Source organism: Zosterops lateralis (assembly GCF_965231275.1).
Source record: "Zosterops lateralis genome assembly, chromosome: 2".
NCBI classification, from domain to species: domain Eukaryota; kingdom Metazoa; phylum Chordata; class Aves; order Passeriformes; family Zosteropidae; genus Zosterops; species Zosterops lateralis.
The window spans coordinates 92,218,972-92,234,652 of NC_139763.1; the positions used below are offsets into that span (position 1 = coordinate 92,218,972).

A 15,681-nucleotide genomic window follows, 5' to 3' on the forward strand; every position below is an offset into this window, starting at 1 on the left:
ATCCCCACCTGCTAATCCAGGGCGCTTTGTAGGGGCTTAGTTGCAGCCGTCAGCGTGCGGGTGCCACACACGGCTGTGACGTGTGGCTCCTGAGAGGCGGAAGAGCTGAGCTGGCCATGCTGGTTCCTCACTCCATGCACGTGCTCTGAGACACAAGAGGATGAGAAACACCATCCGAGTTCAGCCTGACTTCTAAAACCTGTCACATCCTCCGAGCTGGCTTTTGTCTCCTGCCCATCAAAATATCCCTCAGTCAGGGGTCAGCATTCACTAGAACCACGGCACCCACCAAGGGACCTGTTGAGAGCAATGTCATGCTCTCAATGTCATGCTCTTGCTGCCAAGCCATGAGGAATGTCTGAATGTTGGCCACAGGCTGGCATCTGGTGGTCTGATCTTCTCTTTGGTACAATTCCATTTGGAGTGTACCATGGTACAGCTGGCAGCTCTAAGAGTCAGTCTGAAGCCATCTTTGATGAACTCAGAGAAGACGGGACCAAGCTGGAGTCATGCCTTAATTTTTTGTGATCCTACTAAAATACACCTGAAGAAGAAATCTCTACACCTGCCTGCAGACAGCCTGTCTCCCACAGGGATGTAGTAGTTCCCACTTCCCCTGGAGCACTAGAGAAAGACATATACCTACTTCCTAGGGTTTATACTAGAAACCAGGCACTCTATCTCCTGTGCACCCTCTTTCCTCCTGCTCTTTACCTCTCAAACCATTCTGCCATGCCCCTCAGCTAGCCACCCCAGGTCCCATCTGCCAGGGGGTGGGAGGCCCCTTGGCAGGCGGAGATGGAAACAGGAGCACAGGCTGTGGAATGACTCCCTGCTCCTGGGGGAGAGCTGACCTCTGCAAGCTGACACGCTGTGCCAGGGGCAAGCGTTATAAATATGAGTGAACCCAGCAGCCCTTTATGGAAACCATGGCCCAGGCTGCAGCTCAGGGGTGCTGCCAGGTGGTACTTAACTAGGAACCTCAGGTTAGAAAGAAAAGCCAAACCATGTTCTGGCATAACACCCTGCTAGCCCCAGGCTTGGACAGACACAGGTACTGCTTTTTCCTCCAGGAAAGCATTGGCTGCATGTTTTTAGGGTGTTGGGCTCCTTTTCTTTCTTTCTCAGCACAGAGCTGGTGCAGGAGGCTGCTGCTGAGGTATCTTCCTTCTAGCAGGGCTCCTCCTACTCAGGTGGAGCCTCTGCTTCCCAGCCTCCCACAGCAGACACAACCAACGGGCCAGTGCTCTGTCCCAGGATGAAGAGACTTCACCAAGGCAAGCCAATGTTTCTTCAAGAGTGGATGGCCATTTCTAAGGAGGGGGCAAAAAGGTTCAGAAGAAGCTGCAAAATGTTTCTGCTGCCCAAATGTTTCTGCTAACCACATGAATTGTGGGTAGTGGCTGATTTTCAGTACAGCAGAGACATTTCTTCAATAAGGCAGAGATTTTTTACAAGGCCATGTAGTGATAGGACAAAGGATAGTGGCTTTAAACTGAAGGAGAGTACATTTAAATTACATATTAGAAAGAAATTCTTTACTCTGAGGGTGGTGAGGTACTGGGACAGGTTGCCCAGAGAAGTTCTAGATACACAACCTCTGGAAGTGCTCAAAGCCAGGCTGGATGGGGCTCTGAGAAACCTGGTCTAGTAGAAAGTGTTCCTGCCCCAGGGCAGGGAGTTTGGAACCAGGTGGTCTTTAAGGTCCTTTCCAACCCAAACTACTCTGTTCCTCTGTGATCCTGTGACATGTCTCTTCCCGCCATCAGCTTCAGCAGCAGTTTTCAGCCATGCCTAAGGAGAGAGGCGAGGTCTCCAAGTTTCTGCTAAACTTCCACCGTATTATCATACAGTTTGTGATTTTCAGATCCTTCTGCGGCTCTTCATGGCAGGTTTCATGCTATTGCCCAAACATTTCCACTTTCATTTTTGAACAGAGATGCTTTAATAGAGAAGCTTTTCTCTCTTCTGTGATTGCAGGTAAAAGCTTGAGCAGAGGCACCCTGAAGTTGCCAAAGAAAGATATCACAAGCAAGAACACTTTTCAGATCTCCTTATTTCTAGGCTGACATAATGATCCAAGGGAAGGGGATGCTTGAGTCATTACCTCTGAATTCTTGGGAACACCGTGTAACTGTACTCCAATAGCTACACACCAATATCCATGGTGGGTTTGCTGCCAGTAAGATTTATTCACATAGAAGAATTTGAAAAGTTTGCAAAATTTGCCTGGCACAAAAAAAAAAAAAAAAAAAAAAAAAGCACGCATGCCTGGAAACTTATTCACCCCAGAAATGCAAGTGCCTGATGAACTGATTTTTAGAGAGACTCAAGGCCATTCCAGACAGTATAAAACCCAGTTAGAGGAGAAGAAGAAGGTAAAAATGGAGGAGAAATTCAAGAGCAGCAAATCCTCTCTGTCTCCTTACAAAATTAAGGAGCATGCTAAGCTTGTCTGGCTCATCATTCAAAAGGAATGAGGTTCCTAGTGGCACAGTGAGCTCACCCCAGCGCTTCCCAGCCCTTCAGCTGTGCCCCAACAGGCATCACTGTCCAGGGCAGGGGAGGAGGAAGGTTCTGAGGGGCAGCACAAGAGGCTGGGAGCAGAGGAGAGCTGAGCAGCCACTCCACTGAAACAGGTGTAAATCTGCTGGGAACAGCTCCGTCAGCAGCAGCAGGCACCACGCCACTAAATTAAACACTCCTCCAGTCATCAAGATGTTATTAAATATGCTGCTGCTCTTATGGCTAGGAGAAACCTGAGGTGCAGGTGTCACCCCAGACCTGTCCACCCCAAATGGGTGTGCTCTGTGTGGGATCCTTCTTTTAGAGTCTGGCCCCACAGAGCTGGGGGGAAGCAGTGCCAGTGGTTAATGCAGGCGTGCATGGGTGCATGCAGACAGACACATGGACACATGCTCGGACATACCGATCATGGCCAAGGCTGGGCAAGAGTCCAGTGATCCCATCTCCTCCAAGAAAAAGGCAGGGGACTGATGGAAATGGCCAGGCTGTATGTGCCCTGAGGTTTTTCAGAAGGGAACATACTGCATCAGATCATGTGGTTTATTTATTTTACTTTATTAATAATGATTAAATTATTATGGTGTTATTTGTAATTGCTGAGGCCCCTGGGTCAGAGCTCAGTCTGCACCATTCACACCCCAGTTCTTGAGGCACCATCTTTGGGCCAAAGTTTCACACTGGCTCACGGCTTGGCTGTGAATCGCTGGACTTTCACAGAGATCTCAGCACCTCTCACAGGAACATACTTGGCATGGTTTCTGAGCCAGCTCTCCTGGTCAGCATGGTCAGCAGCAGTTGCATCTCCTTCTCCAGCTTTCCATGATGCCAAAACCTTCAGGAGCCCAGATCTCCCCCAGGCTCCCTGCCTGCCTAAAGCATCAATCCCTATGAGTCTGTCTATCATATCAGCCCTGGACCCTGCTGGCACAGTTCACATGGAGAACTGAGGCATGGGAAGGTTTTTCCAAAGTCCTGTGGGAAGCCTGTGACTGTGGAAAACTTGAACATCCATTTCCTACCCACAGCCACTTCCTGTGCCTTGTGAAGCACCTACCCACACCTTTCCCCTCAAGGAGAGATTATGCCACTGTCTCAGGAGCAACTACTTTAACTCATCAGTTGCGGTATCTCAGCAGAAGAAAGTGGCATTAAATGGGGCAGGGTGGCAGTGAAATGGTGTGGTGGTTTTTTCTGAAGTAGGGTGCAGTAGAGGTATCCGGGGAAAAAAAAAAAATTACCTCTCATCAGTCAGCTTAAAACTGCTGTGCAGAGATCTGCACTGACACAGGCAGATTTTAGGAGTTTATACATCAAACAAAGGTCAAAGGTCCCAGCACCAGATGCATGCCAGACCCCTTCCTGCTCTCAGGTCCTGCAGAAGGGAAGATGGGCAGGAGCCCACTACAGGCAGCACTGTGGCCAGGACTCTATGTGGGCTGTTTTGTTCAGCATGGCTGGAATAGTTCTGAGTCACAGCTGGAGGGCCCCAACTCATTGTGATTACCAGTAAAGCAATGATTTTACTAACCAGCCTATGGCATGAAATTCTCCCATCCCGCTGCTACATGCAGGAAGCCCTCCAGGGAGCCTCTCCACCTTTTCCAGGTTGAGTTGCATGTGGACAAATACAATCCTGCTCCCACAGGCTGGCAGAGCTCCCAGCCCAACTGGGAGGGGTAGCAGGTCACTGCCTCTGTGTCCTGTTGTAAACTTTCTGCCACCTTTTCTAGTGCACCTGATGGATTCCCTAACCGCCACAACAGGTTGCCCTCAGGTGTCTCTTGTCAGCCCTCTGCATGAAGCAGCAGCCTTGTCTCCTTGCAGAATTTCTCTTAATGCTTTTCATTTTCAATTAATTTCTTTCACTTTCCCTCCTATTTTGATACATGCCAATGGGCACGTTTCCATTTGGCCACTGTGATGTCTTAGTTAAATCCTTTCTTGCTGTGTAGGGATTATTAGCTCATTAACAGGTAAGTATCCCAGTGCTTCTGGGACAGTCCCAGTTTTGACCTTCTGAATTACTTTTTGACATATACAAATCACAGGTGCCAGACAAGGTCCCAAAGGCAGAGAGGTGCAATGATCCTGCTAAGGTGGCACAGAGCAGCTTTGCTCTGGGGGACACAATGCCTAAAAAACACAGGATTTTTTTTTAAATACCTATGTCTCTGAGAATGAGTTAGGACACCTGGATTATCTTCTTAAACTTCCCTTCCCAACTTCTATAAAATGTCATAGAAGTGCTTTTGTCTGTCTCATATTTGTTTTTCCTCATCAAAACCAGTGTCTTGTGAGTCAGAAAGGGTTTATAGCATCTTTTTATCACACAGCAGGTCTTGAGACACTGCAGTCAAAGTACTGTCAGCTACTACAAAGATCTCTGGCAGTTTGTGTCAGGTAAAAAAGGGAGGGAGTGGCAATGATACAGCTCCTCTGCCTTGTACTTGCCTGCCATCACTGGCATGACTGCATTGGAGTACAAGTAATGTAAAGCACCATGAAGGACTTAACACCTTTCAGGGCTGAAGGAAAGGGAGAGAGAAGTAGGGGTTTTTCCACTGCAGAGCTTTTCTCAGGATGGCAGCTTTCCCCTCAGTCTCTTTAGGAAAGTTCAGTGTGTCTCTGAGGCTCCCACCCTGGTCATAGAAATATGCTGCAAGTTATTACCCACTGTGACCTTGCTTGGCTAGCTGGTGGCAAAAGGCATATTTTCTGAATACTCCTATCTTGCAAAACATACAAGGTCTTAGAAGCTTGAAAAGAGATTAGCTAAAGCAGAACCCTAAATCCTGAAGCCCTGGAAAAAAAGGCTCACTGAAGCATTTGGATCAGCAGTGGCTAGGGACATCTTTAATTGTGTGAGATAGAAAGGACAGTGAAGGTGAGAACAGCAGCATAGAGTGTGGCTGCAGAGGCCAGGAGGGAGGAACAGCAAGTGTATATCCCTAACTTATAATGCAAGTAGGAAAAAAAAAAAATCAAGAAGATTTTTATTTATCCTATGTCTCCACCCTGCATTTCTGCAAGCCTGAATTGAAGGGACGAGGTTGTACTGTTTTGAGCTCTGTTACTGACTACCTATCCACACAAAATTGGAAGAAATAAAGTAAAATCCTACTTCAATGAATGTCAGGGGTGGTTTTGCAACCTAAATCCCTGGAGCTAGGATTTTGCTTGATGGACGAACCCAGAAAGCCAACAGTAGTGAATAAACCAACAGCAAGTATTTCTTCTTAAGTTACTTAAGAAAGTGTTATCTCTTTCTTAAGAAAGTGTATTCTCTTTCTTTGCCTCAAGTTTTGGGCCAGTTCTGAAGGCTGTTTGAACAACATGAGCACCTGTCAGGGTGGACGGCAGTGAGCCCTACCAGCTCGTTTCTCAGGAAGCTTTCAGGGAAACATCTCTGGGATAGTTAGATGGGGGAAAGCATTGTACTGGTTTCTTGAGGCAGAGCTAAGAGATGCAGCAACAGAGTGGATGAAGGAGTCAATGGTTAGGTAATCAGAGCTGGAAGGTTGAACCTTGCAGTCAGCTTATATCAGAGACTAACAGATGCCAGCTTTGCCAGGAAATGAGATATCTGAGCTGAAAGGCAAGTGTCCCAGGATTTAGTTCAGACCATATCATTCCCTCGTGTGACACTGCCCACAGAAACACATGTGTTGAAACCACAGGCAGTTAAATGGGATCAGGAAGAGACTAGACTATGCACAAAGATAGCACGAAGTATTTGCAGTGAACAGAGGAGTGCAACATCTGAAGTTTCACAGAGAAGTCTGTGAAATTTCTTTGCTCCTCTCATCCTTCCCTCCCATGGGGAACTGCTATTGCTCCTACCCTACGAAAGAGGATCTGACACAGAGAGAAAACTTATGCCAGTGTCCTGTAGAAATGGGCCTTCAACAAAACTCAGATTCCCCAAAAGCATGGGGTCTGCACACTGTACTTTTCTTGACAGTGAGCCTGGCCCAAAATTCAAAATTTAAAACATTATCTGAGAGTGGATGGACAAGTTTTGAAATTCCAAGGAGTTTTGCTTCTGGGATTGAGATGAGCACATTTCAGTTTGCTGCTGTTAGCACCAAGAGAGATGATGAAGGGAAAGGTACAATACTTATGGCCTTTGTCAGGTTGTGGGAGCATCTGCTTCAGTCTCAGCTCTGCTAGTCCTCAGGGAAAAAAACAGTGCAGCTCTTCTCAGATTCAAGTATTTAACTGCTGTTCTGAACATCCCAAAACACATGGAACCAGGATTTCAGATGTGTATTGGCAGGACTGCAAGGAGAACATCTGCTTTAACTAAAGTTTATTGGAATTAAGAATTTCGAGTGATTGAGGCAGTTGTTCTGACTTTGAGGAATTCACTGTTACTTCTGCCTTGGTGAACAAGGTGTCTTGAATTTCATATAGATGCAGCTAGAGGTAGAAAATCACAGAAAGTGTCCACTAGACTTAGCCCTAGCAGCCCCACTGAGGTTCTGAGTGGAGCCACAGAGATAGATTCTCCAGTGACCACGACACCTAGGGTTGGTCAGCTGGAAGAATTCCCCTTCCCTTGCAGAGGTGAAGCCTAACAATTACAAATATTTGCTACTTATGCCCCAAGCAGATAAATGAGATTCATGTGGGGCTAATGAAGCAACAATTTTTGTGAAGAAGAAGCATTTTTGTTCCTTTTTTGATAGAAAAAAAAAAGAGAAAATGAAAATTGGATTAAATCTATTTTTAGGCAGATTAAAAAGTTATTCAGACTAGAGAAAAAGCCTATCAAAAATAGCTTGAGCAATATCAAAGTGGAGCAATTGCTGAAGATCTACAAGAATAAAGGAGGTCAGGAGCCTCATAAGCCAATTTTTTCAAGCAGCTGTGAAGGTTTCATTTTCACACCCTGTCTAATTGCTCCTGCTTTTAAAACCCATTGTGATGGCAGTGAAGCCTGCTCCTGCACACCAGATCCATGGGGGTCCTTCAAAGGCAAGCAACCAGCCTAATGTGTACCTAATCATCCCACAAACTTGGTTTTGTGTTTTACATCCTAAACACTCAGCATAAACCTAACCAGCCATTGCCACCCACTGTGACACAAGCCTTGTGTCTCCCACTAAAAGCAATCAGACTTATTCAGACTTACCTCTCCCTCTGAAAATGACTGACCCTGAAGGCCACCTCTGAGAAGTGTATTTTGGAGGCTGTCTTGCTTTGGCTTTTACCCAGATTCTTCAGGCTTTGTCATTGGGACTTTAATTTGCCAGCAGATATTGAACTTCTGAAAAGGCTTTGGAAATAAGACAGATTTGGAAACTATTACCCAGAGGGTTTCAGTCAGTATGTTGTGGGCTGTTCAGGTGGGAAGTGAAAGCTGACGTGGAAGTGAAAGGATATGTGCTCCTAAATCACCAGGAGTTTAATCTGCCCAGGAAAGTGTTCCAGTCACCATCCCTGGGGGTATTTAAAAGACATGCAGATATGATGTTAGGGACATGGTTCAGTGGTGGACTTGGCAGTGTTTGATTAATGGCTGGACTCAATGATCTTAAGAGTCTTTTACAACCTAAATGATTCTATGATTCTGTAATTGCTAAATGGTGCTCACCTTTTGCCCCAAATGTTGAAATAATCCCAGACATACAATTAAATGGAAACAACTGCATGAAGGAGGGATATTGTCTCTTTGCTGGTGGAGCAAATCTGCGATGGAGCAGCATGCAGGGAAAAGACCTGATAAGGCCACTTGTCTGCACATCACTTTGGCAGGGGGAAGGGAGCCGTGCCCCCTGTCAAGCTCTTCTCTGCCAGCCCCTCAGCAGGCCTTTTCCAGTGGATCCATGCCAGCCCCAGGGCTGGCTCGTGGCCAGCTGGCCTGCCTCCACCTGCCTGTTGCTGCCAGTCATGGGTCAGAGGTGACACCGTGGTCAGGGGAGGGTAAGAGTGGAGGGACTGTGCCTCTGAACCACTCTCCCCCAGCAGTGCTGTGCAGGTGATACAGCAAAGCAGCAGCTGGTGCTGAGCTTCCACAGGAGGAATTGGCCACCATCCCTGGGACATGAAGAAGGAGGAATATGCAGGACAGCTTGCTGGAAAATGCAAGAGGGTTAAAAACCTGCTCCAGTCCAACAGGCAGATCCCAGAAAGAGCACCTGGCAGTGATGGTGCCATCTGACCATCCTCTTGAGAAGAGCCCTGCCTCCTGCTCCAAGACACTGGCTGGGGCACATGCCTCCCACCCATCAGCCCCCTTAGCACAATAAGGTTTAACCACTCGCCAGTAATGTATGCAGCTTGGGAACTGCTGTGAAAGTGGGACACTGCAGCATAAGCTTCCCTCTGCTTTTGGATTACAGGTCCAATTCTCCTGCTGCCCTACAAGCTGAGAATGTGCTTTAGAAAGCACCTTGAATGTCAGCTAGCAGCTCCAAATGGTGCTCCGGGCAGGAGAAAGAATTCCCAGGAGTATTCACCTCCTTTGCTGCTGAGGAAACAGGACTTTTCCTCTAGTGGTGCTGATGAGGATCTGAAACTTTAACCTGAAATCTCTTATCAAAAGCCTAATCACTGTGATACCCAAAGGGATGTAAAGAGAGATACCCTTATTATAAACTGCAGTAAATACCTTCTATTTTTGTCAATTCCTAGTAGGACAGCTTGTGCCTTATTTCCCTGTACGAGTGAAGTCTGTCCCTTCTTAAACCTTGCCTGCATATTCCCAAGGACTGACATCTTCCACTCCCTCCCTCTTGCCCACTCCCTCTCTCTCTCAGATGATGCAGAGTGCCAGCAAGTCCCTCAATGGTGTCATATCTGTCCTTTTTATTCATTGCAGGGTTTATTTTTAGCCTGAAACAACTGCTTCCTAAAAATGGAGTTCCTAATGACACGGGAGCTGGACACAGCTATGTAAGGTATCCAGGGCTTGGCCTGACAGCTTCTCCCGTCTGTCTCTCTCTTTGTTGTGAGTACAGGACAGCAAAGTTTGCTGCTCCCCACCAGCCTTGCAGTGTTTGGGCTCAACAGTAGGAAAGCAGCAAAGAGAAACTTAGAGAAACTAAGAGAAACTTAGCTCAAACTTCACCTGGAGTCTTTGGTCTCCCTCTCTTCTCAAGTTTAGAAAGAGGGGGACATTTACCAACCCTTTGCTGCACTCCAAGGCTGCCCCTATGAAGGCAGTTTGCTGGATCCTGGCAGGTTTTTACCTGCTTTTCTGCTGCAAGGCAGAAGAGGGACTGAACTTCCCTACTTACGATGGGAAAGACCGAGTGATCGACCTGAACGAGAAGAATTACAAGCAGGCACTGAAGAAATATGACATGCTCTGCCTGCTCTTCCATGAGCCTGTGAGCTCTGACAAGGTCTCCCAGAAACAGTTCCAGATGACAGAGATGGTCCTGGAGGTAAGTGCCGCTGCATGTCCCAGTCAGGGTCAGTACCACAGCACTGCTCAGAGTTGTGGAGAGCAGCCACAAGACAGGACAGTCAAATGGTCTCATGCAGGGGAGGTTGGGCATCAAAGAGTTTGTTTAGTTGGATTTCAGTGAGCCCCTGCCTTAATTCTGCAAATCCCAGGAAAAAGCCTCTTTTGTGCTCTTCTCAATTTGCTGGGAAATAGTTTTTTCTGGATTGTCTGTCAGAAACTCAGGCAATAGCAAGTAACCTTGCAAACCTCAGAAACATGAACTCAGCTGAGCTCAGCTTTCCCAAATCTCAGCACCTGAGTCTGTAGCTTGAAATTTTTTGATCCTTTCTCATTCTGTGCAAGCCAGTATCCCACTTGTATTCTGGATTGGGTCCCGTTTTTTATCCCACTAGGAGCAGTCAGCCAAGAAACCTTATCAAGCTGTGCAGCAAACGGGTGTCCTAGCTCCCCATCTCAAAAGCTCCCTGTTGGTGCAGCATTAAATCCCTTTTTGTTTTTCTGACACTTGGTTGCCTGCTTGGAATCAGTCTATAGCTGCTTGTTAATGCAACCATTCACTTCTGTGCTGGAAAAAGAGTGTTGTTAATTCTTGTGTGAACGAGTGATTCATTAATCCTCAGTAAAATAAATCATGGTAAAAGTGACAATGTAGATTGGTAGCATTCTTTCTTGTAGTGTAGCTGCAATCTAGGGAATCATACAGCTGCAAGCCTCGATTGTTAGGTGCATGTTTCTTACCAGGGGCTTACAAATATTCCCTCTTAGCTGAAAGACATATTTGAAAAGAAAGTGAATTCAGAATTGCAGAAGACACACTTCAGCTTTATTTATCAGCTACAGAGAGAAAATGCATTGCATCCCTGAGAGTGTAGGAAATGTGAACAAGAAAATATGCTTGCTGGGGGCTAGGACCCAAAAAAGTCCACTGTCAAGTTCAAGGTCTGCTGACCTCCTCAGCAAGCCTGATGGCTGCCAGAAAGAAAGATCCAAAAACTAACCAGATTTTACTCACCTGTCAGGTAATGGTTACTCTGCAGGTGAGTGATCAAATAACATTCGGCAAAGAAGAGAAAAAAATTAATGCTTGAACTCCAGCTGAAATGAGTATTGTTGGTAGTATAATCACATTATTGTTTAATAGGATAGCTATTTTGTGCTTGATAGGTGTCAAACAGTTACTAGATACATATTTATAGAAACCTGACAGAAGCATGTCCCATCCCTGGAAATGTTCAAGGCCATGTTGTATGGAGTACTGGGCAACCTGGCATAGTGGAAGGTGTCCCTCCCTGTCCATGGCAGTGGCTTGGAACTAGATTATCTTTAAGATCCCTTCCAACCAAGCCATTCTATGTTTCCATGACTCTGTGGTCTGATGTCTACCATCAGTTTGAGTCCTCATGACACCATTACCCGTGCTAACAATGACCCATATCAAGGGTGGAACAGCTGCAAGACAATCTGGCTTTAAGCTTTTGTTTTTCAGGATTGGATTCAGCCGTGAGTACATTAGCTTAGGATTCTGGTGATTTATTTGGTTTCTAATTGCTCTCTGCTATGGACTTCTTATGTGACCTTGGGCAAGAGACTGAGGGTTAGACCTGCAGCAGACTTTACATAATTGTATTGCTCCAGTCTCCTTGTGCTCAGCTTCTAGCTAACTGTGCCACACATCAACTGGCACTTGTGGCTTTGACCTCAAAATTTCCAAAGCACTTGCAGTGCTGATTCAGTGCATGTATCACAGTTTCAGGACAGTCCTTCCCCTGGACTGGGAACTGCAGCAGCAGCAATCTGGCAGCCCAAGCACAAGAGAAATTTGCAGACTGAGCACTTCTTTGCTTCCGTCACCCAGAGGGAATCAGAAGGGGAGAGGGTCTCAGAACTCAACAGAGAAGATATGTTTATGCTGCACAGGACACAGGCCAGCATGGCCAATTTCTGTACTAACTCCACCATGGGAGCACTCATGAAAGGGGTGGGCAAGCCAGGTTGTAATCTGCTCCTTCTTGTGAGAGCATTCAACTCCCTCAGTTCAGGCCATAATGTGTTGTGCACAGGAGGTCACTTAATTTTCCCTGTCGGAGCTCATTCAGCTGCCGGACTTCACTGCATGTTCATCGGCACAGGGAGAAGGAAAGAAATGCCTGCAGTGGCTCCTTTAGTGAGATGTGGAGCTGTTTGCCTGTGAGGTGAACAGCCTGGGAGCAGTATTCCTTGAAGCAGTCAGCAGCTGAACCCAGCTCTCTTGTAATTTGAGCAAGTCTTAGAGTAGTGAGCTGCTCTGTAGACACGGGAGCAGTGACAGGGCTCTCCTTCCAGCCAAACCTGAAGAAAGTTCACTCAGGAAGGCCTTACGTATCTAATTTCAGTAAAGGGTTCAGGTCTTTGAGTGCTGAAGGTCCTTTAAACCTGAAATTAGGTATCTAAGAGGTAAACACTCCAGCCCTCACTATTCCCTTCCAGCTGGTTTGGGAGGTTCCCAGCACAGGGTGCTGCCTCCAATAAGATGGTCCTTTCTAAAGCACCTCATGTTTTTCCATCTTACTTTATTGACAATTTTTCTGCTGTTTCACACAGAGACGTGCTGCTTTCACGGCCTGACAACACATTGTGTCTTTAGCCCCCTTCCATACAATATCATCAGCCTCCATCCTTAGGAATAAAAGTGAGCCTCCATCCAATACACAGGCAGGTGTGGAGCAAAGCAAAGGTCTGAGCTGGTGGTTAAGGGTTGTTACATCAGATTGTCTCATGGACATGCATGGGTGAGCACATGGGCTTAATTAATTGTGTCCAGAATACCTCCAAATAGTCCACTCTTTCTGCTTCTCTCACACGTGCCTTATAAGAAATGTACAATTCCAAAGATTAAAGACATAAAGAATTACCTTAGACACCAAAGAAAAGAGCAAGAGAGATCCACCATGGCTCCTTGAAATATGTAGCTCATCAGTAACAAGCTCTGACTGGCACCTCTCCCAGGAGCGAAGAACACTCTCTCTTAACTGGGTCCTTTGAAATTCCATGGGGGTTGAGCTGATATAGCAACATTTCCCTCTTTCAGAGCACTTCAGCCTTTTCCCTTCCAAGGCTCTGCTCTTCACAAAACTTGCAATAGCTTCATTATGTTTGATATCACTGATTCTGGAAAATTTGGTTGAAAAGGGCCAATAGCTAGAAAACTTATCAGGGAAGCCAGCTGATAGACAGGAGAGAGAGAAGAGAATCACAAGGCTCTCATTTACTTAGGAAATCAAACTGACAACCTGATAGCACGTAGGTTAAGCACTCATTTAAGGACTTTATAAACAATAACTATGTACAGCAGACCAAGAAGTGATATGATAAGAAAAATTTCCTTCCCAAGAAAAAATAGTAGCATTTAGGACTGACTGACAGTGTTGAAAGCTGAGTGTGTACACCCACTATCACCAGAAAAGGGATGATGTCATCAAGCTGATATTGCATTTGGCACAGCACACGGGGGTGTTCAGCTCCCTGTATCCAGGTGTATGGATCAACAAATTCCCACACAGCCCAGGGTCACTTTTCAGTTTAGAAGGGGAACGAAAGTGATGATCATTATAAAGCAGACCTAACAGCTCTTATGGCCTACACTGCTGGGTGCCACCTGGTGACCACACAGTCCAGGGACAACTGAACCCCTCTGGGAGCAAACGCAGCTTCTTTGGGCCATGGTTTGTTCATGACAACAGCTCCAGGAGTGGCAGTGCCAGCCCCCCAGATCCACATTGGAAAGATGGGAGCTGTTGGTTTGGTCTGTCAGGAAAAATAGCCAAAGGAATGGTCGGACCTGTTTTCTGGCTAGGATGGGAAAGAGTTGGGGAAGACAACCCAGGACAGAGATATCATGAGCACAGGCTGTTTTGCAGCTCGGGTTAAAGGGTTCCTTTCCTTTGTGTACCTTTCTCCTCTGACTCCACTCTGCACCACTGGCTACTGGAAAGCACCTGCACCTTGAGTAGGGAAAAGCCTCCATACAAGGCAATGTGGAGTTTGATCCAAGCAGTCCCAGAGATAACAGGAGCCATTTCTACACCATTTCTACTGGTGATGTTTGTGAGAACTCTGCACTCTCTGTGAGGTGGGCACAGTGAGGAAGATGAAACAGCCAAAGAATCACATTAATTGTTTAACAGACAAGTAAAAAGTAAAGCTACTTGTCCCAAATGGTCTCAACTTTAATGAGGAAGGGTTAAGAGGGTAAAAGATCAAAGCAGTGAAGCTGAGAAATACCTGTTCTGCTTTTCTTCTCTTCTCTATCTCCTCTACCATATTTCACCCTGTCTCATACCATCACTTCTAAGACCTTTTCCCTTCTCACCTCTGAATCTCCTAAATAAGGAGTTTGGCCTTCCAGTGGGCCAGCCCCTGTCTCTAGGAATCATGTAGCAAGAATAAATGAGTGTTGGGGTTAGGGGCTTTCCTTTTGCATTTGAGAAGCTCTCTCCAGCAGCTGAGGTGTTCTCACTATCATAGCAGGCTGCCTGCAATGCACTCTGGTATCCTCTTTCTGCTGAAACTCCCTCAGTCCTGGCTCCCCTGCCATTCTTCCCTTGCCATCTGTGTGCATGTGTAATATCCTTAAAAAAGAGAGGCTCATCAAGCTCAGATATTTTAGTTCCTTCAATGCAACAGTGCCCCTGGACTGAAAGTTCATGGAGAACTGCCCTAGCACAAATCAGTCTGATACGAGAAAAGAGAAGAGGGATGTGGTACTCCCCTCTCCAGATGAGGTCTAGAGTCAGTCCAGCCTCTAGCAATAAATGGCAGAACAACGTGAAACTCCTGAACATACCTGGCCAACTCTGTAAGACCTGGAAACACAGCCAGTATTTCCCTGCGGTGTGAAAGAAGGATTTTGAGTCCAGTAAAAGGCAAGGATTAAACTGTGTGTAAGCTCCACCTTGTAATTAATTTCCAAGTTCTGAAACTACTGCAGCTTCCAGCTCAGGATGGAAAAAGTAGTACAAGATCAGCTGGTTTGGAGGTAGTTTCACTCATATGTTCTTGAACTCTCTTGAGAGCAGATATCCTCATAAGAGTTCAGAGCCATGTAATACATAGCAAAAAATCTCTTTCTGCTTCTGATGTAACACAGAATAAAGTTTTACCAGTTTAGGTCTGTATACTTTATCCCAAAAATCCATAGGAACCAGGTGATGAGATTCTACTTTATCCCCATCTCTAGGTCTATAAATATAAAATCTAAAAATGAAATATATAAAATATCTGTAAAAACAGAAATATAAACCCAAACCCTTTCTTTAAGCACTCTTTTCTATTTGTTTCTCAAACTCAAATTTCAGACATTTTCTTTGAAAATGGCCATGTTTATGGGACAGTGCCTCAACATAATTTAGTGCCTAGGTATGAGTATAAATATGGATATACAAGACATGTTCAATGAGTGTTGCAGAAATTCTCAGTTCTCTGGGTTGCTATAGAACAATTCCTCAAGATGAGAGATGAGGGGCATCTGGCTGGAGAGGTATCTGCAGAAGCTTACAGTGCAAAAGCCTGTAATAAAAGAGGTGTTTTGGCTTCTATGCCTACAAAAGAAGTGGCTTCCACTACAGATAAGTTAATGTAAAAAGTAAGGAAAGGAGGAAAGAAAAGAAAAGGAAAAGGTGTGCGTTGATTACTTCACCCTTTGAGGCTATGAAGTAGGTCTCAATTCATCAACAGGCAGCAGAGTACTGGTTTTTAGCAGTAGC

At 45.9% G+C, this 15,681-nt stretch overlaps 1 protein-coding gene across 1 annotated transcript in view; it reads left to right on the forward strand.

The window, feature by feature from the left end:
* The first annotated feature begins 9,471 nt into the window (after window positions 1-9,471).
* Window positions 9,472-15,681, forward strand: part of CASQ2 (calsequestrin 2) — a 34,415-nt gene continuing 28,205 nt past the window's right edge. The window contains exon 1 of the mRNA XM_083884726.1: window positions 9,472-9,917. Within this exon, the coding sequence (XP_083740852.1) occupies window positions 9,684-9,917 (234 nt within the window). The 5' untranslated portion in view covers window positions 9,472-9,683. The remainder of the gene's footprint in view (window positions 9,918-15,681) is intronic.